The 21287-nt window shown below is 46.8% G+C and overlaps 1 protein-coding gene across 1 annotated transcript; it reads left to right on the top strand.

Moving 5' to 3' along the window:
* The first annotated feature begins 1226 nt into the window (after positions 1-1226).
* Positions 1227-21033, top strand: LOC108926192 (terminal nucleotidyltransferase 4A-like). Its single transcript, XM_029253761.1, has 12 exons — positions 1227-2086; positions 13556-13679; positions 15260-15306; positions 15613-15733; positions 15851-15958; positions 16152-16280; positions 16461-16674; positions 16842-16968; positions 17090-17193; positions 17372-17559; positions 17929-18075; positions 18385-21033. Exons 1-12 carry the CDS (start codon positions 1530-1532, stop codon positions 18541-18543), a joined length of 2025 nt encoding a protein of 674 aa, XP_029109594.1. The 5' UTR covers positions 1227-1529; the 3' UTR covers positions 18544-21033.
* The last annotated feature ends 254 nt before the right edge of the window (positions 21034-21287 follow it).

The raw sequence follows: 21287 nt of genomic DNA, 5'->3' as shown, positions 1-21287 counted from the left end.
AATTTTTCCAGTGCAGGGTCACGGTCACACTGGTCTGGAGCCTGTGGAAACACAGGGCATGAGGCAAGGCACACAATGGACAGAATGCCAGTCCATTGCAGGGCAATCGCACACACACTCATTAAGTCACACGGTCACACTACGGGTAAATTAGTCACCAGTTCACCTGAAACGCATCTTTGGACAGTGGCAGAGAAGCAGAGCACCCAGAGGAAACCAAGAAAGAGCATAGTGAAAACACGTGCGCTCTTGACAGACTGAGCGAGACTCAAAGCTGCACCCGAACCTACAGCTCAGGAGCTGTGAGGCACCAGTGCTACCTGCTGCTCCACTGTGCTGCTTGGTTTCTAAAAGTAGAACTGCTCAGTCAAAAGAGGGCACTCGTTCTTCGGGACTAAGACATAGCCAAGTATATTTGTTCAGAGCATGCCATGTTACAACATGGCCTTTAAAAAAAAATCCTGTGTTTTGGATGGAAACTGCAGTGAGTCTGACTTTATGCTTTATTAGATGCTATAATGTTACGTCATCAGGCAAAGAGCAGGCTTTAGGTCTTGGCCAGAGTTTTATTTTGCCGTCAATGATTTCACAGCTCGACAAAGTACTGTTTGTTTGCATAAATAAAATGTTACTAAGCTAGTATTGGCGCATTGTGATAAACTGTTTGCCACAGAAAGGCTCCTGGCGTGGGCCGTGGCGCACTGATGGCCGATCGGGGTCCTCTTTTCCTCTGGCGACGCCAGGCATCCTCACATTTCTGGGTTGTCTGTTAAAATTTCTACAACTGACTGCGCTGTGTATTGTGAAGAGGCTTTTACAGTAAAGTAAACATGGTATAGTACTCAGCAACAGGTCTTAGCTGTAGACGTCGGCATATGATATGTATGGAAATGTTGTGCAGAACCAGTTTGGTTGGGGCTTGTAACTAAAACGTTTTCACTTTTATTCCTCGGGTATTTTATATGTGGCGTTTTATTTTGCTTCGCAAACGTCGTTTAGCAGTACTTCCAGAATTTTCTGTCCGAGTGAGGCTCGTCGTTTCGTTTGGTGACAATCGCCGGAATTCCTGTCAGTTTCGCCGCCGTCACGAACGAGCCCGCTGATCCGCCTTCTCCCCTCAACAGGCCGTTCTGTAGTCCTTCTCTTTCATTTCTCCGCCCAGCGACCCCCCCCATCTCTCTCTCTCGCTCTCTCTCTCTCGAGCCTGCGCACTGCCGCGCCGTGGGCCGCCATTGAAGGACCCGAACTACGAGGGGTCAGATTCGCAGCGACGGTCCGCGGGCGTTCGTACGTCTGTCTCCCTTCCACTTTACTAAAATACAACTTTTTGTACTCAAACGGTTCATCTCCCCCCCTTCTTCTTATTTATACGTTATTTTAAAACTGCTTATCATATTCGGATTCGAACTGGTTTGATGAGGAAAGCAGACAGCAGCGCACGGCACGGCAGCTGAACAGGCGGATCGGGCTACAAACCGAGCCGCGCTCCGGGGGGGGGCGGTGGGGGGGGCTTCGGGCAACGCCGTTTGATGGATCCGAGGATCGCCTGGTTCCAGCCAGAACAACTCGGACCCGCCAACAGCCTCTGGGTGCACATCTGGGAAACAACGCAGAGTCTGGGCACTCTCTACTTGGGCAGCAACTGCGGCGCTAGTCAGAGTCCCAAAGCAGCGAGCGGCGACGGGGGAGCGGAGAGCGGGAGCGGAGCACCGGCCGCGGCGGGCAGCACCGGCCACATTGGGAGCTGGGGGAACCGGGCCGACCGGGGAATGTCGAACTCCAGGGACGACGTCGCGGAGCAGCGGGACTATATACCTCTGGAGAGTAATAACAACCAACGAGACTGTGCGCCGGCGGGGAGGGGCACGGGCGGCGGGGCGGCGAGCGCCGGTGGGCTCGCGGGGGGCTCCTCCAGGGGGGACTCGGACACCGCGCATCGCAGCAAACGGCGGCGGGAGAACAAGGCGAGCACGTTCGGCTTCAACACGAGCAGCCTTCTGCTCTGCCCGGGATCGGCCGAGGACGCGCTCGCCGGATACACGGGCACGCCGTGGAAAAGCAGGAACTACTCGGAGGGGGTCATGGGGTGAGTAGTTAAGAGTATACCACTGCGGCTGTGTGTGTTTGGGGTCCCACGTGGCGCGTCCGCCACGTTCGTCTGCTGTTTCGCACTGGATCACTGAGTCTCCTAACGAGCGCACGGTCGCTCTCTTTCTCTCTCTCTCTCTGTGTGTCCGTCCGTGTCCTGGGGTGGAAGATGGAGAGACCATCCATCGCTGCCACGACTCATTTCTCTTATTCATTTCTATTGATCGGACACCTTTCTCCAAGTGACTTACATTTTTACACTGATTCTTAAGTGATCAACTTTACCGTTATTTACCCGTGTAGCCTGGTATTCTTACTGCTCTCAGTTCAGGGTATGTACCTTGGTCAAGGGTCCAGGGGATTTGAACTCAGGACCTTCAGATTGTAAGGTGACCTCCTCAGGAGCAGTGCCCAGGCCTTCTGCTGTCTTCATCTCCGCTCTAGGTTAGAGGCGTAGCCAGGAAAGACTGAGACGGGTAGATGTCCAAGAAAGCGGACACGCCTTGCAGTCGGTGTGTCTAGCTAGTTTAAGGTGTCAATAGTCTGCTTTTCAAACCTGTGGCTCCCATCACAGAGAACTTAGAACTTCAGCTTGTAGACTGAAGGTTGCTGGTTCAAGTCCCACTTTCTGCTTCGGCTGCGACACGTTTGACTGAGCTTCTTACTCTGTCGCTACAGTACAATACCAAGCGGCATAAATTGCTTAGAATCTAAGTCGCGTCGGATAAAAAAAAAAAGTGCGAAACGTTGGACAACATTTCAACAGTGAAGTAATAATTGTACCCGGGTTGGCATTGATCCTCTCGCACAGCGTTCCTCCCCATTCAGTAAAGAAACTGGGCCTTGTCTTTGTGCATTCGTGTACTGGCATTTGATCAGTGCTCCACAACCACATCCGTACATTAAAATGGATAAACTCGTGTCCTTTAATAATAATCGGCAGTCACTCGTTTAAAATATGGTCACTGGTATAAACGGTGTTTGGCAAAATTATGGCTGTCGACCAAGAAGCCTTTACTTTTCCGCAACCTCAGCAGGATCTAAGTAGGAAATCTTGTTTTTCTGTACAGCATCCATTAAGTGGGGAAAAAAAAAAAAAACAAGGGACATCTCATTACCTCTAGCAGTATTTTGACTTAAACTGGTTGGTGGAATGACAGATGGAGTAGCCTTCAATAACCCAAGTTTCCTTGGAAAGTTATTTAAATGATTAAAGTGTAAAATCTGTCGTTGAGGTACGTTGGGCTCAAAATGCCCGTGGGTCAAGAAACTGTGCCGATGAATATTGCTTCTGCAGAAGACAGACATGAACGCGTTTTTTTTTTCGGTTGATTCTAGAAATTTCTTGCTGCCTTCGAGCTCAGCCGAAGGTGGCGTCTTCGGGTGTGTTGGGCCGCTTTTGAGCTCCCTTTCAGGTTCCACTTTGAACCTTTTGTTGTCTCTAGACTAAGGTCCACAGCTGCTGCACTTGTGTGTGTGTGTTTCCTCTCTCCCTTGACATCATGTGCATCACTTGCAGTGATGAAGGCAGGAGGGAAGTATCGCACTGAGCTCAGGTGTCGCCCACCATGACTGCAGTTTTCATTTATCGGCCATTAAATGAATCCTGGGGGGGGTGTCACCATTCGTGCTGACGAATATATGCGGAATATATTTTTGCGTGCCGTGACATTCTCGTTACATTATTTATTCCTTCAGCCGATGCTTTTCTCGAAACCGACTTACAATATCAAGCTGCCTACAGGTATTTTCCCGTTTATACAGCTGGGTTATTTTACCGGAGCAATTTAGGGTAAGTACCTTGCTCAAGGGTATTACAGACAGACGTGGGGATAGAACCTGCAACCTTTGGGTCCAAAAACAGTAGCTCTAACCGGTACGCTACCAGCTGTCGTAAGACGTCTGATTGTGGAAGAGTGTCAGGGCAGAGCACAGGTTTCGACATGACAAATTCACCAAGGGGAAGAATCCCGAGTGAGGGTGCATTCGCGGGGAGTGAAACACACTCTTGCGCTTTAGCCGCATTTCAGTTCGCTTTGTTTTCCCATGGGGGGAAATTTTCACGTTGAACACAAAAGCAGGTCTTCTGAACGAGGCCTGTAATTACATAATACGCAGTGGCTGTATGTCTAACATTTTAAATATTAATATTCCCCCCCCAAGTGATATGCAGCTGGTCTTGAAACTCCTCTAACAGATTTACTCAGTCAACGCGGGGTCTTTATTCAATTTGACTCGTTCTCATCGACAGGTCGGAGTGTGGCTGCGCTCCTCCGTCAAGAACTTGGTGAAATTTATACGATGTGCCCGTGACTTCCGAGAAATCTTCAGGCGGCCTCTTTCGCAGGTTCCCGCATTGTTGTGCGGCTGGCATCCGCAGCGCCTTTCTAATCGAGGACTCGTCCCGATCCTCTCAGTAACAGCCGAGATGCCTTTTGCATGAACAAACATACCTTTGTGGTTACTGTAACGTGGTAACTTTCGCCTTTTGACTTTAAATTTGGCAGAAAGCACGGGGGTGAGGTCATTTTAGTGGGGTCTGGCCAGGCCCTGGCTTCAGACTCCTGTTTGCCGCCACCTCCCTCCGTGTCTGATTAATGTTTAATTAGGTGTGTGACTAACAAGAGCTGTGTGTGTCTTGACTTCTTTTGACAGGTTGTCATGTGAGACGTAGTTCAGCAGCTTCGTGTGTATTCTCTGCACTCTCTTCTGCTCCATTTTCATACAACCCTTCCAGACCTTCTTTGTCCTTGTCATTTAAAACCCCTGAATAGCTTTTTGTGCTGCTCAGCTAACAGATGTTTACGTTTCTGCATTTTTGCTGCTGCAGTTGTCAAACACTGGTAATGACTTGGTATTTTATATGTAAGCATCTTGATTTTATTCATAATGTATGTGTTTACATTTATTCATTTAGCTGATGCTTTTTTCCAAAGCGACTTACAATGTTATAATTTTTTACCCATTTATACAGCTGGGTAATTTTACTGGAGTAATTTAGGGTAAGTACCTTGCTCAAGGGTGTCACAGATGGAGGTAGGAATCGAACCTGCGACCTTTGGGTCCAAAGGAAGCAGGTCTAACTACTACGCTTCCAGCTGTTTCGTTATGGAATTTTAATTTTGCCAGCCAATAATTTTTTATCATCTTTGGTTGCGAGAACTTTTTTGGCACTTCAGGTGTATGTATATAGTTAAAATTGGTGCAAACATCAGTGCGAAGTTGTTTACATTTAGACTCATTTGACTGCATTCATATTCTGTGTACATTTTCAGTGGGTGTGACTTGTTTGATGCAGAAATCTTTGTTGGATCCTCAGACATGTCACGAACTTGAAAGAAAGAGAAACAAAAGGCCGTGGAGAAGAGGCGCGGTGTGGGGCTACTTTTCCCGCGGCGCCGGGGTAAGCGTGGCAGAGGCGGCGAGCATGGCGTGGGTGAGCACTGCCGGTAGGGCTGCCAAGGCCCCGTGGCCCTTTCCCAAGGAGCCTGCTGTGTTTACACGTAGCACATGCTGAGGGGAGCCCTGCCCTGCCCCTCCAAAACAAACCCCCACCCTCGCTAGAGAGTAACCCTATGGCTTGTGACGTCAGTGGTGATCAGGTGCTCCTCTTCCAACGAGGGGTGTCCCGCAGCAGCCAGCCGGCTTAAAGAGGCTTCAGTGGCCCAGGGCTGTTGCTCCCTCTGTGTGGGGGGTTGGCGGGGGGGGCAGGTAGCGGTGCGCTTTTGGGTTTTCATGCACGTGTCCTACCCTGCTGGTCCGCATGACATCTAGCGAACAGGAACTCTGGAGCAAATCCAGCCTCGGTTTGGTCGAAGAGCCTGGCATTACACTCGGGTTTCCCCCCCCCCATCAAAGGAAAAGTACGGTAACCAAATCGGCCGGAGTATTTCTCAGCGACAGGTGATCCTGCCCGACAACACACACAGAGACCCAGAATAGCAAAACGGGCACGGAGCATAGGAGCAAGGCTTGTATTGACCCTGTTTTTTGATAACGTGCTGTAAATGTCATTCCCCCCCCCCATTCCTTTATTAGGAGTTTCCTGGCGTACTCTGTGATCTGAATAACCAGTAAGGAAGCTCCATACAACATTGTCCAGATCGGGCACAATTGCTAATACGGTCCTGCTCCCATATGGGCAATGAGGAAGAGTTTCCCTAGAATCTGCAAGGTTGTGTATTCTGCCTGTTAGTTATTTATTGGTTGAACAGATGGTGTTCTTCAAAGCATCTTACCATGGTTGTATTCTGAGCTGCTTAGCGATTTACTCATTTATTCAACTGGGTGATTTTTTTTTTTTAAAAGCACTAATTTATGGCAAATACCTTGATCAGGGGTATTACAGTGGGGGGATGCGGTTGGAATCCTGGTAAAGCAGTGGCTCTAACCACTCTGCCACCTGCTTCCCCAGTGATGTATTCTGTTACTCGGCTCTGAACTGCTCTCTTGACTTTGTTCCCAGACACAGTGACGAAGGCCACATGCTGCAGACCGGCTTCTCAGAAGCTTGGCCAGTGCATTGTACCATGAACAGGGATGAAATAACCTGGAGGTTACTGTGAATGCGGTGCAGTCGGTGCAAGGTGCTACCACTGTTTATGTAACTGGCTGCACACGTATCAGCAAGCACCCACTTGTCCTTACTGCTTAAAACTGCTGCACTATAAGCACACAGTTCTGTGAAGTAGGAGAAAGGAGGTTGTTTGTAGGGTGGAGAGATCCTAAAAGGTGAAGCAAGCATGGTTTTTTACAAAGGATTTACCTTGCTACCAGTTTTGATTTGGCTTGTCCTGTTTTCATCTCAAAGTCTACTGATTTAACTTATTTTTTTGGAGTTTTCAGCATTCAACATGGTTGGTAAAGTCTTTTTTTGCTCTTTGTGCAGTGAAGTAATGAAGGTTTCAGGTTGCCCTTTTGTCTGTCTTATCAGCTTGCTGTTGCCACCCACTGACATGGCTATGGATCCGCTCCATTCCTCCTCTAAAGAAGGACTCGCACCCGGACCAGACGCTGAGACATTGCCACTGTGTTGCCACCAGCAGGCTGGACCTGGTGTCCACTCTCTCCTGTAGTGTGTTTCTTTTTTTTTTAAAAAAAAAAAAAAAAAACTTGCACGGTGGCGCAGTGGGTTGGACCGGGCCCTGCTCTCCAATGGGTCTGGGGTTCGAGTCCCGCTTGGGGTGCCTTGCGATGGACTGGCGTCCCATCCTGGGTGTGTCCCCTCCCCCTCCAGCCTTATGCCCTGTGTTGCCGGGTTAGGCTCCAGTTCCCCGCGACCTCGTATGGGACAAGCGGGTCAGAAAGTGTGTGTGTGTGTGTGTGTGTGTGTGTGAAACTTGCACATATCGGTATCTACATTAACTACAGGGCCGTAGTTAAAATAGTGAGAGTAGCACCGGCATATATAACTTCTGCATCTTTGCTATGACCCTCTGAAGATACAGCAACAGCACATCTTTTCTCTATGCTCCCCCCTGTTATTCAAACATTTGTAGAGCACACAAACGGACAACAAAACGCAAGAAAGAGCAAGCCTGGAAGTCCCCAATGTAGGATGAAGAAACACCAGACGAGAGCGTTTAAACATACTGGGTTGCCACTAAGTTATTCAAATCACGCAGTGGTAGGTTGTTCTGGCACCTGGGTCCCTCAGCATTTCATGAAAGAAAAAACAAATCATTGCGTGTTCGACAGCTTTAAGCTCCATCACAGGGACATCACCGCGAGGTACGATTTTGAGAGCAATGCAGCAGGCAAGAGTCTTGTACAGCAGCGTATATCCGTGCGCGAGAGACCTACGCCGTGTTATGTGAGAGCTGTGAGCGGCGATGGATTCCCCATGTTTGAAATGTCTCTGGCTCCCTAGCCAGTTCTGACTTTGTGCACCTTCTCTGGCTGTGCTGCCGAGGGGGAATAGACAATTGGAGACAGATGTGTTACGCTTTTCATCAGGGCTCGTAATGAAACCGTAGTTAATGGCTATTCTCTGTCCACTGATGCCACAGTTGTAAACACTCTCGAGTGGCGGATAAATGGCACATCATCGCGTCTTTTCCTTCCGCAGTTGAGGGAGTCCCCTGCCTTCTGTGCTGCTTATGCAGCATGGAGTGATGTCAGAGTACAGTGGCATGCCCCTTGTACCTGTGCAGGGTCACAGTGGTTCCGAGCTTATCCTGGAAGCGGGAAGCACAGGGTATGATGACCCTGGAACAGACACTTGTCTGTAGCCGCACATGCTGTCTGTCTTTCTCTCTGTCTCGCCATCACACACACGCGCACACATATATATGCAAAGAGCGACTAATTTATCTGAAAAGCATGTTGGACTGTGGGAGGAAACCAGAGTACCTGGAGGAAACTCACAAGAACATGCAAACTCCACACAGAACCCGTGTCCAAATCCAGAGCCTAGGCCCTGGTCAACCTGCTGCATCACGGTGTCTCCATCCCCTCCATACCTGAAGCAGTAGATATAATCCACAACAGAAAAGACTTGCTGTATGAAATGTGGCAGGGCAGGTATTGCCAGACCTTCAGGAGGCTTAGCTTTTCCATTCAGTGCACCACACACACATTTGCATACACACAGCTCTGCTGTCCCAGCTTGTCCTCTTGCCAGGGTTCGAGACCCTCCAGCTGCCTTTCGGTTTTGTGAAGAGCGTGGTAACTGCTCTCTTCCTCCTCCGCCCCCTTCCTTTTCGCCTTCTTCTCCAGCCAAATGTAGCAGATCGTCCACCCTTAAATGGATTATTTTCCCACGAGTGTGTGGAGAGTGGCGCTGGATTACCTGGGAGAAGTGTCATCGCTGGCTGGGGCGCGAGTCCATTCTGAAGGCGCACGCTCAGGTGATATTAAGATGTGCAAAGAATCCCACGTGTGGCCCCTATCTCTGCATCTGTGGGCTGGGAGTCGTCATAATCCGCCGCGTGGGGGACATCTGTAGCCTTCGGTCTGTTGGTGCAGGAGGGGGTAACATGGCAGAGGCTCCCCAGCACCGGGTGTCATGTTGGAAGTAGTCCAGTCCAGCTCAGCAGGACGATTGAGTGATTCTCACACATACACACGAATACCTTTGAGCACAAGGATGAACTCGCTGATCGTGATGCAGAAGCTGGTAGTCTTGGAACTGGCTCTAGCCTGTACTGCTCTGTTGCAAACGCTCCATTAAGTAAAATGTGATTCATTAGCCTGTTCGAAGTTGACTGATGAAACAGAGTCAAAACAGGCCTAACCGTAGTATCAAAGTGGTTTGAATGCAGTATGACTACGTTCCCAAACCGGTGGATGATGGCGTGTTCAACAAGAGGCAGCGTGAGAATGTCGTGAGTCCTGCATGAGGTCATTCACACCCAGAGCCAGCGCTGTGCTACTGGGTGAAGTCAGGTCAGAGCTGACTGGTTATTTTCTGACTCTAGCTCATCAGCTGCAGTGTGTATGTGTGCGTCTGTGTGTCACCAACTTTTTATGTTTACTGGAGGTGATGCTTGGGTCACTTCCGTCCTCTGTCCCTGGTCACTTTCAGTTTTGTGTGATTCTGGGTGCTGGTGCAAAGAGTTTCTCTGTGTGTGTGTATGTTGGGGGGAGTGTCATGAGAGAGAACTTCCCCGGTGTCTGATAATGGCTGGTTTGCTCTAAGAAGTCCTCCTACATTTTTCTAGGTGCTGACAATCATGTTGGTGGATTCCTGCCCTGAGGTCGAAGTGCACATATGAGGAAGCGGCGAATTCTGTTGTCGTCGTCAACCGCACAATGGAGCGAGACCTCAACATGTGCGTTTTGTGGGTTGCCATGCTCTCAGGCAGGGCGGTTAATGTTGCCCCAGGCCGCCCTGCAGTGCCCTTGAGTCAGTTTCCCCAGTAGGGCTTTGGAACACTGCTAGTGTACGCAAGTCAAACGTTTATTCGCGTAGCAGATGCTTCTCTCCTTTTGGCGACATAAACAAAAGTGCCTTTTGCAACTGACAGAGCTTTAGGTGCACATGTGTCTCACTTTCGGTATTCTCCGCCCTTGGCATGCATGAGGTGGGTCGTCTTGTGAGGAAGGTTGCGTCGTAGAGCTCGATAAGGGCGTTTTCTCACCCTCGGGCAGGAAGGCATCCAGCGGACTGGTCTCTCTCGGTCCGCCCAAGTCGTGCCCGCTAAAAAGCCTGCTTCTCACCTCTGCTTATTGCAGGGTTGGGAGGTTTTATATTCAGTCAGCGGGTGGTGTAAGTCAACGCATGGGTTCATACCCCCGCTTTCTGCTGTAGCATCCTTGGTCTCGGTACTTACTCTGAATTGCTTCAGTAAAAATGACCCACCTGTCCATGAATGGTTAAATAATTGTAAATACAGGTTGTCCTCAAGTTACGATTTCTACAACGTATGACATTGCAGATTCGTGACGGCTGTCTCTAACCGTATTGGATTACGTATGCGAGGTGCCCATATTTGTTGTTGCTCGGGTCTCTGTGTTTGTGTGTCTGGCGGCGCTTGCATTTTGTTTAAAACACTTTTTGTTTGTGATTGCCTTCGGTACTTTGCAGTTAAAATGACTCGGCCGAAAAAGTGAGGGCGGTGCCGTATGGAAAAAGTGGAAGTCGGATTTTGAAATGAAGGTGAAAATAAAAGTGCAGCTTGAAAATATAATACTGTGTTTTTATATTCTCTATGTAGATCATTTTAACACAAACAATGTGTGAAGTTAGCTCAAAAAATCTTATTGTACAACATGGCATTCACGTAAACTTTTTTATACCGCTTTATGGTTCAGTGAAATCAACTTATGACTGGGTCATTGGAGCAGAATCCCGTCATGAGTCGAGGACCACCTGTAGTTTAGAGTCCTTACATTGTAAACCACCTTGGACAGAAGGTGTCAGCTAAGTGATGGTGAATACTAATAATAATAATAATAATAATAATAATGTTTCCCTTGGATCCACTTGGCCTGATGCGGGCCCTGTTCGCCCAGTAACAGGGATACCTTGTGTGTCACGTGATTGGCTGGCTGAGTAAAAGCGGCCAATGGCAGCGCAGCCTGAGGAGCCGCCTCAGTGGAGCACACAGCACTGGAGAAAGGAAACTGAAAGCAACCGTTTTCTCCACAAAGGCCATTCTGCAAACTCTGAATTGAAACCTAAGGCACTTGTCCATGTGGCAGTGCTGTTTATTCTTTCGTTTCCCCTGAAGCATATGCTGCCAGTCCTCACGTACACCTCCCTTCTTCTCCTGGGCGAGTTCTACCCCGTGGAGTTGAATCTGTTCTCGTCCCACTCTGGGTGGGCCTCGCACCTGGAACGCTGTCACTCGCGTTGGGTCATGGACGGCGCTGTTCGATGCAAAGTGATTCACAGCCCGAGGGAGTAAGAAAGATGACTGAGAAAGACCATGAGGTGTGGTCAGTTTCCATAGGAGGGGTGAGGAGAGGAAACGCAGCCACAAAGACTGAGCGGAGAAACAGCTCAGTGAATCTGTTCTTGACTATGACATTATAAATGCGCCACCATGAGTGCACGAGTCTCCAGGGTGGAGTCAATGTCCCCGTTCAGGCATTTCTTTCATGGGTGGCTCAGCAGGACCTGCAAGTTACACAGACCATTGAGCGAAGACACTGTGACGTTTAATTTTTTTTTGGTTATTTTCCGATTGGGTAGGATGTGTGAGTTACTTTAGTCAGATAGGAGCACTGGTTCTGCTCTGTATAGTTCCTTTGGGAACGTCTGGGAGGTTGTGGGACATGCTCACACATGACGCGCTGCTGACTCCTCACCCATGTGCCAGCCAAGCTTCCCAGAGGGTTGTGCCCTCCACACCCTGTCCCAGGTCTTCGTGTGAGAGAACTGTGGGAACTGTATGGTGGGCCACCTCCAGTTGAGTCTGCATGAGAGGTGGAAATGACCGCACATTGTGTCTTCTGCTAGCTCCACGTGACCCTATTGGTGGGTCACACTTGACTTAGAAACCAGGCCTTAGACATCATGATTGACCTCTTGGGATTGTGGAACAGTAACTGCAAAGTTCTTGTCTGTACTTGGTAGCTTGACCGGTGCATGGTTTTCAAAGCTCGGTGGCCTTGGTCCTTTCCCACACAGCTCGGTGCAGCTTCTTCTGGCATTGGTTTGTGTCCTAATACCTGTGTGATATGAATTAACAAGATTCAGCTTGCAAGGATTGGAATCAGTGCTGGATTTAAGTTTACTGTAGTGTTCAGTGTTAATTTGAACACCTTAAGTTCTCACTTCAGGTCATTTCTTGGTTTTCAGCTTCTTGCTTGAGTGGCTCAGGTTTTAGGATCTAGATGCGCTTGCAGTGCCGTGTCGACCCTCTGCAGACCTGTCAAGCTGTCTGTTCATCGCTCTGCAGCCTTGGTAAACCCAGCCTCCTTCATTCAGGGTTCATATGTGGTCACGTGCGCCGTCGGTTATGCTGGACCTTCCCTGCCGGGCACGGAACAGAGCCAGGGTCGCTGTATCTAAGGTGAAGGGTAGGGCTGGCAGCTGCTCTCATCAGCAGTGGTCTCCTGCTGGGAGTCCAGTGCTGATTGTGTTGTAGGCGTAGAAGCTGTGCGGGAATAGCTCGAAGTTTGTATAGCCAGGCTTGTTTGAACGGTTTGGTCTGGTCAGTTGTGCTCTCAGCCAATTTTCTGTCCTTGAGAAGCTCATAGTGCCATTGAACCCACTGTAGCCTGTGCCTCCCACTCAGGTTACTAAACATACTCATTAGGGGGGTAACTTACTATGGTTGTAGACATACCCTGCTTTAACACTGAAATGCTGCCTACGGTTACAGAGTGATTCCTGAACTGGGGCAGCAAGTGGCAGAGTAGTTAGAGCAGTTGTCTTGCAACCAAAGGACACTGGTTCAAAGCCCCCTCCCTATGTAATGCCAAGATCAAGGTACTGAACTGATGCAGTAAAAATTACCTAGCTGTATCGTTGAGTAAATGATTGGAAATAGCTGAACATTGTCAGCGAAACAAATAATAAATAATTGCTACATTTTCCAGAAACGCAGCATTATCTTTAACATTAAAGATAGAAATCCGTTAAAGTGCACTTGCTTTTCTACCTTGGTTAGTGTCGTATCCAAAGTCACAGGAAGGTTATCACAGTCAAACCTTGTACAACAGCGGCGCACTGTGAATGGTCATCTTACTGTTGTTTCGAGCTTTGATTTTGGGTTCAAGGTAGGCAAAATTGGAGGAGAGAAGCCTGAAAGTCTGTGCTAATGTTGCTGGGGATCTCTGGTAATGGTCCTACATCCACTAGCAGGGCTAATGGTGTACGAGTTCAGATGGGGGAGGAGGATGTCACTTAAGGGCAGAGGACAGAATGGAGCTGAAGAGGCGGTGTGGTATCGCTGTGTACTCTCATCTTGTTTACACACACCACTCTCCTGCTGTTAGTGACTTCATTGCTCTCCTTCACACTCTCCAGGATCCCCCCTAACTTGTTCTTATTGCTTGCCTCCCCTGTGCTCTGCAGGCTGCATGAGGAGATCATCGACTTCTACGAGTACATGTCCCCACGCCCGGAGGAGGAGCGAATGAGGATGGAGGTGGTGGAGCGCATCGAAAGGGTCATCAAGGACCTATGGCCCTTCGCAGATGTACGGGTGGCATTCAGATGATCTCCGCACTGCTGCCTTCCTTATGTGCCCTGCCTGCTTGGACCTCCATCTCTCTCCATACCCAGTGTTTACACAAACAGCGCTATCAGTAGTTCTACGTTGTTATCCCTGCGATTCCACAGCCGACTTCTTAAGAGCACACGTTACACCGCACATTCCTCCTGTACGCGTTTGCTGAAAACCTAATTGAATGCATGGAGTGGCCTTTGGAATGAAGACATTTTTGGTGTGAACTTCTGGCTCCTGTGGGCGGAGCGCCACCGTGGTGCAAAGTGAAGGTTGCAGCCCAACACTCCAGTGCTTTCAAGCAAGCAGTGCCCTTATCTCCTTTGGCCCATGTGTTATATTTGGCTGCTTAATCGCGTCGTCCTGTGTACACTAGCCCTCGCAGGTGGGCCCGTTCACGCTGACTTTGAGCCGGCCTGCAGATAAGGACTGTGTTGTTTTGCTGAAAAGGAGACCTGGCACTTGAGTAGAAGCTCACTGGTCATTATTTGCCTTTCTGCCCCCCCCCCCCTTTTGCTCATGGGCTCCCTCTAGTTCTCTGTATTGGCCAGCAGCCATAAACCTGGCGTATGTACACAGTATGTACATTACTAACACATTATAATTAATAACCTTCATTTAGCTAATGTCTTTGTCCGAGGTGACTTATAGTGTTATGTAACCCTCGGTCACACTCATTCACTCACTATCGTTAACCGCTCGTTCTTGTCAGGTTGGCAGCAGTCTGGACCCAATCCTGGAATCGCTGGGCGCTAGGCTAGGAAGCGTGCACCCTGGACGGGGCACCAGTCCATCACAAATGTTATATAACCATCTTTTACAATGAATTACCTATTTATTTTGCAGTGCACTCTGTATTAATTCACGGTGAGTTCTATGATCAGAGGTAGTGCAGCGGTAGGGGGATTGAAACCGGGGATCTTCAGTTCACAGGGCAACAGCCTTAACCACCATGTTACTGGTTGTAATTTTGGTTCGCCTCTGGGTCTGCAGTTATGTCCCTTTGACTTTAAGTAGAAGCACCCCTCCTCCTCTAGTACCTCACCCACTGTTCTTGTTTTTTCCATATACATCACATATTGTCATTAAGGAGATGTGAGTTTGAGCCCGGTCATAATTAAGGTGTCTTACAATATAAACACACAAAGCCAGATTTAAATCTATTTTTAAATCCCCAGGTAAAATCTGCTAACATGTTCAGAAATGTTGATCTGGGGTGTTTTTTTAAATAATAAAAAGGGTTTCACACTTCACCAATAGTCAAAATGTCATTAATTTAACCAGATTTCATTTTTTGTGTTTACTTCAGGCTTCTGTTTATTCCAGGCTGAATTTATTCAAATGGGATTAAATAGAAACGATCAGGTTAATTTGTTTTGCTTTAGAGAGTAGCATGTATTAGTGTATCCAGCGGACATGTCATAGCTTCGCTTGCTTAGATAAGTGGGGGCGTATTTGAAAAAAATCGCTTTAATTTCACCAGCACTTGTTTGTGTTTCTTTTTGCTTGTGCTTCTTTGTTTGACTGCTCTTGTTTCTGAACTTGTTTTTCAGGTTCAGATATTTGGGAGCTTTACTACTGGATTATATTTACCAACAAGGTGAGTCATACCTGTGTTTGTACTGAGTTTTTCCTTTTTTGTCCTTTACGTAGCATTAGAGCAGGTGGCACCTTAGTTCAGTTCCCTTCTTGCATCCGTATTTTTGTAAACTAGATATTACTCCAAAGTTCTAGGGAGAAGTCAGCTGATGGGCCCAGTGGAGGTGTGCCTGGGTAGTACTGGTATTGTGTGCTGTGGAAATGAGCTCTTGGTCTTTGTGGCGTCCCTCAGTCTCCTGAGAGACCGATGACCATACCTGCCTGTCCACTGGAACTAGTGAGGTAACCAGTTCTGCTTTGCTTGCAGTGACATTGATTTGGTGGTGTTCGGAAAGTGGGACAATTTACCCCTGTGGACTTTGGAGGAGGCCCTGCGGAAGAGGCATGTGGCCGAAGAGAACTCAATCAAGGTGTTGGACAAGGCCACGGTATGTATCTGTGTACACATGCTTTCTGTGTGTGTGTGTGTGTGTGTGTGTGTGTGTGTGTGTGTGTGTGTGTGTGTTGTGTGAGAAATGCATTGAGATGCTTCTGTATCTTTCCAGGTACCAATCATCAAGCTGACAGATTCATATACTGAGGTCAAGGTGGACATTAGTTTCAACGTACAGAACGGTGTGAAAGCTGCTCAGCTCATCAAGGAGTTCAAAAAGGTAACAAAAACTACCCTAAATACTGTCCCCCGCACGGAAAATGGGTATGGTATGGGTAAGAGCGTCCTGTTGGCGGATCTAACCCATGTCATCCTGTTGGACCTATTTAATTTTGAAAATTGATGTTTCAGGAGCAGCATGTTGTGGTCTGATGAGGAACGGACTGCCCAATTTTCTGATTCTTGTCTTCCAGAAATACCCTGTGCTTCCTCATTTGGTATTGGTGCTGAAGCAATTCCTGCTGCAAAGGGATCTAAATGAAGTGTTTACCGGGGGGATCGGATCCTACAGCCTCTTCCTCATGGCTGTCAGCTTCCTGCAGGTGAGCCTCTACTTCCTGCGAGTATTCTTTCATTCACGCTCTTTAATGTTTAACTCTTTGCATGCATTGAATTGAACAAAAGTCTCTTGATTTGTCAGGAATAGTTCAGTGTGTTCACTTTCAGTTTGAGTGGCGATGATATGTTGGTTAACGTAGGGCGCCCCCTGTTGTCGGCTCTAGCTGCACTACAGGGTTGATGCATGCAGCCCCAATGCAAACATGGGCGTCCTTCTCATCGAGTTTTTTGAGCTCTATGGCCGGCACTTCAACTACCTGAAGACAGGCATCCGGATTAAGGATGGCGGCAGCTATGTGGCCAAAGATGAGGTCCAGAGGAGCATGCTGGATGGCTACAGGCCCTCCATGCTCTACATCGAGGACCCCCTGCAGCCAGGTGCGAGCCCTGTGTGTGACCCATCTCCCGCTTTAAAATGCTCCAGTACAGCATTGCTTATTCATTTTTGTGATATGCAAAAAAATTAGCATTTAGATTTTTTTTGAGGAAATTATAAACTTTTTTTGAGTCAGTGGGGAAAAAAATTAATATTCCTGTGTAAGCAGACAATGATGTTGGCCGAAGTTCCTATGGTGCCATGCAGGTGAAGCAAGCCTTCGACTATGCCTATGTTGTACTGAGCCATGCCGTTTCGCCCATTGCCAAGTACTACCCCAACAATGAGGGCGAGAGGTAAGACACACGCTCCACTTTGATCCTCTGTTATTTCTCTTGTTGATTCCTGAGCATGGTGTGCAATGCTCTTTGCATAAACATGTGTCTTCAGAATAACTAGCATGCTTTCTTTTAACAGTATATTGGGAAGAATAATACGGGTCACTCAAGAAGTGGTAGAATACAGAGACTGGATCACAAAGCAGTGGGGGAGCCAGTCAAAGAATGAGCCGCTTTGTAACGGTACGCTTCTGAAGCTTACCAGTGTGCACGAGAGCTTATTGAATTGAAATTTAACTTCATAATGCCTGCAGAGAGAGACAACTCCAGCAGCAGTGTATAGTAAGGCTTACAGGTATTTACCTCATTCTAAATGAGAACTGATGGACATGGTTTCTGTTGTCCTTATGTGCTCCCTCAGGAAATGATGTAACACTACTGGTGGAGCCACAGCGGCTGGACAAGTGCAACAACAATGTGTCCAAGGAGACGGCAGCACCTCCCGCGGCATCCTGCTGCAAGCGCTCATCCAACTCCTCCTCTCCACCCCACTCCTCACCCTCGTCATCCTGCTCACCCTCCTCAACAGCCTCCAGCTCCAGTGATGCTGTGAGTACTTGCTGACCGCACCAAGACTCAGTTTCTCCTTGACTCGTACAACGATCTGTTACATGAAGTAAATTAGTAAACTCTTGTGAACTACTGTGCTATTAATCTGGATACTCCTCAATTTTTGTTTCATTTTGGAGCAAAAAAACACCCTGTGAGGAACTGATGTTCAGACCAGGTTGTAGCCTACATTGCAGAGTGTGTACAGCTGTGTTATATTGTCCTTTGGTAATGTTGCAGTGTACTGTAGGAAGCTGGATGCAATGAATATAATGGATGTAGTATTAGTGCTATTAAGTGTGAATGCGTGTATGTATGTGTGTATATATATAAAATTTTTCCTCCTCCCCCCTTTAAATGAACGCCTAGGATTCTGATGGAACCCCCTGTAAGACAGCGAAGCAGCCAGCAGGACGGAGCCCCGGCTTGCCCAATGAAATATTAGGAGCTGTGACCACACACAGAGCACAAGGCCACTCATCTAGCAGCCCAGCTGGCAGCGTCACCAAGGGAAAGGTGGGATTTGAAGCACACAGCAGTAGACGTGCCCTTTATAGTTTGGTGTTTTGAAGCACTGTTCTGTGTGCGCCACAGACAACCCACCGGACACCTGTTTAGTCTGTGCTCAGTTGAAAGGTGGTCCATTCCTGGAACTGTTGTGTGTGTGTGTGTGTGTGTGTGTGTGTGTGTGTGTGTGTGTGTGTGTGTGTGTGTATATAGCTTTATGTTTTTACTGCACCTTTCCAAAATTAAAAATCACAAAAGTATGGTCTTAATTGTATTGGTGATCAGTGAACAGAGAGATTTTGTAAATGTGTTTTGCAGACGAGCAGCAGACAGCCGCGCCCCCCCGCAAAATGTGTTGCAGGGCAGCAGAGCACAGGGCTGTCAAACGCAGTGCCCAGTAACAAGGTCCACCATCAGGGAGAGCGCAAGAAGAGGAAATCCCAGCGGGAAGCTGTACACAGTGACCTGTGCAGATAGGGGAACCACTGGCTGTTTGAGACTGTATCTCAGTTCTGCTCTTGGAGCCTTTTCCTACAGGACTGTTTGTATTATTGTTGTTGTTCTTATTACTTTTTTTGTTGAGTGATACACAGCTTTTTATAAGTGAAATGGACAAAAAAAAAAAAAAATCAATGTGTGAATTTCTGGGCTTGAACAGAGATGAAGGATCTTTTTGTTTTTGTAAAACACACACTGCCCTTCACCAGACTCCTTGTTTCCCAACAAATCTCTGTGCCTCCCTGGCTCTGCATTTTTGTGAGAGGAGCGGGGTGCCTGTGCTAGGATGCAGTGATTCTGGAACAATCCCTGGAGACTTGAGCCCCAGTAATCAACTGGAAACATGATTAAATACAGTTTACAAAAAAAGGGTTAGAAAAAAATTAAAATACTGAAAACCAAACAAAAAAAAAAAAATGCAATTTCAGTTACGCTTGAGGGTTAAGATTTTTCAGTCCATGGACATTTTTGTACTGCAGAATTCTACTGATGTTTTTGTATACAAAGGATATCAAGCAAAATGGGGAGTAACACAATTACAGAAAAGTGGGTTTGTATGACATGTTAAAGATGTGTACATTTTTGCCAGGAGCTGATAAGCACCCAAATACCAACCATCAGGCTCTCCTATAAGATTCTGAAAATAATATGCAATGCTAAGACAAAAGATACATAAATGAGAAAGCCCAACAGAGCAAAAAACAGATGTTTTTGTTTGATTGCAATACTGTACAGGTACTTCAGAGTCTGACAGTAGAGATGGTGGTAGAAAAATGGGAAAAAAAACTTATTTCCCCTGTGTTTTACCAGTTATGGAATAAGTATTTATTTTTATTATAAATATGCACATGTATATGAAAATTCAGTAATACTCAAATCTTGTTGACTGAACTTTGACTCAAAGCTCGGTTTCAGGAACTGTAATCTGTCAATGTCAAGGAAACACTGCCTGCATCAGTGTTTTTAGTCTTTTTTTTTTTTTTTTTTTGGTTCTCTAGTATATCGAAGTTTTACATGAGTGACCAATCTGCTTTTTTTTTTTTTTTTTTTTTTGCTGTTTGGATTTTATCCAGTATCTGTGTAATCATTCATCCACGAGTTTGGACTTCTGATTATATGACCAATAGGTGGCGCAATAGGAGAAAAAATCTGGTACGTTTAGCACAATACATTCAAGTATTTAACAGGACTTAAACTGGTCTGCCTGAATTGTAGTTGTCACACATGTTTAAACACATGCAATAAAATCTAAACCGACTAAATAACTGGTAAATGTATTTTTTAAACATTTATGCTTAAATATTTCTGTAAGAAACATGCAGATGTTTAAATTACAATAAAGTTCTCAAAAGACGCTTAGATCAACCTAACGTACTGAGCGATGCTGCGGCAAGTCTGAAGACAAACACAGTTGCCTTCTTTATGCGGAAAGTAGTTTGAGACCCTTTTTTGGTATTAGGTGAAGTTGCTTTTGTTCTTTACGTCGGAAGGAACCTGTAAATAGGCCCGTCATATCTGAATGGTAGGCAAACACAGTAAGCATTAGTGTAGATGATATCATGCCATTAATTGGGATCTGCAGCATGTTTAAGTGTCTTGACTGTTGGTGGTGGTGGTGGCGGCCTGGTTTAACAATGCCACTCCACCACTTCTGACTCTGAGTACAAAGATATGCATAATCCTCGGCAATGCTCAATTTCTCTCAATGTTCGCAACACAATTTCTTAGTCGATTATATTATCAGCCCATACTCAAAAAAGGCAATGCCACCTGCTTGCAAAGACCTGAGCAGCTCAGTTTTCTGATGTTGAGACTGACGGTCTTCATTCCTCGTTCCTTTGTCGCATTCAGACAAATAAGTATAAAGTAGTGTATTGTGGATCAGAGTGTAGAATTTTCAAATCAGAATTTTACATCTACTTTGTCTTTCCTTTGCTATGAATGTATGTAAGTGGTCATTTATAACGATGTTTTTTACCTGCTGATTTTACTGCTGTATGACTACCCCCCCCCCCCCCCTTACTGATATTGTGAACAACATGAGATATTTCTCCAGCCATTATGATGAGAGGGCCGAGCTCCCCTTTGTTAAAGGCAGTGGCTATCACGTGTTACTGACTTCTGGGCACCCAAATATTTCACGCTGTTCCATAAACTCGCACGCTGTGGTGCGGATGCAAACCTGTTGTGTCTTGGGTTTCAACAAGAGGCGTTGCAAGCGAAGCGTGCTTCCTGCGTGTGCGGGGCCTCGGTGGGGCCCTGGCGGAACACACACAGCCACGTCTCAGCCTTCCTACTACTGCACCTGATGCTGAGCTCAGTGTTTGAGATCCTCCTAGTGAAAAGTCCTCCACCTTTTAACACTGATTTGATAGGTTTGTTTTTCTAGAAAGAGAAGAAAAGATATTTATTTTAATGTAAGCAGCTGAGCTGTGCTCTTTTTTAAATGTTGAGATTTTAACTTGCTGTTCCTGTCCATGTTCGTCTGTATCACACTTACACATTCTGGTTGTATTTTTTGAAAGATATATATATAAAAAAAAAAAATCTTTTTGCAAAGTATATTTTTTGTGAGTATTTGAATTAACAAAAATATTTGGTTTAAGCGTTGAATCTCTGTGGGTAAATGGAGTTTCAAAAAAAAAAATCAAAAGGACTTTTCAAATGGTATATTTCAATATTAAAAGGCACTTTATACAATGTTTCGTGGCACGTCTCGTGTG

Source organism: Scleropages formosus, chromosome 7 (assembly GCF_900964775.1).
Source record: "Scleropages formosus chromosome 7, fSclFor1.1, whole genome shotgun sequence".
Lineage (NCBI taxonomy): Eukaryota > Metazoa > Chordata > Actinopteri > Osteoglossiformes > Osteoglossidae > Scleropages > Scleropages formosus.
This window is presented reverse-complemented; position numbering and strand designations above follow the sequence as displayed.

Bases quoted from the DNA above. Each gene is read 5' to 3' on its own strand.
- LOC108926192 (XM_029253761.1), top strand. From the start codon at position 1,530: ATGGATCCGAGGATCGCCTGGTTCCAGCCAGAACAACTCGGACCCGCC. The intron at 15,307-15,612 runs GTGAGTCATACC...CTTTGCTTGCAG, and splicing joins GGATTATATTTACCAACAAG to TGACATTGATTTGGTGGTGT. The intron at 15,734-15,850 runs GTATGTATCTGT...GTATCTTTCCAG, and splicing joins AGGTGTTGGACAAGGCCACG to GTACCAATCATCAAGCTGAC.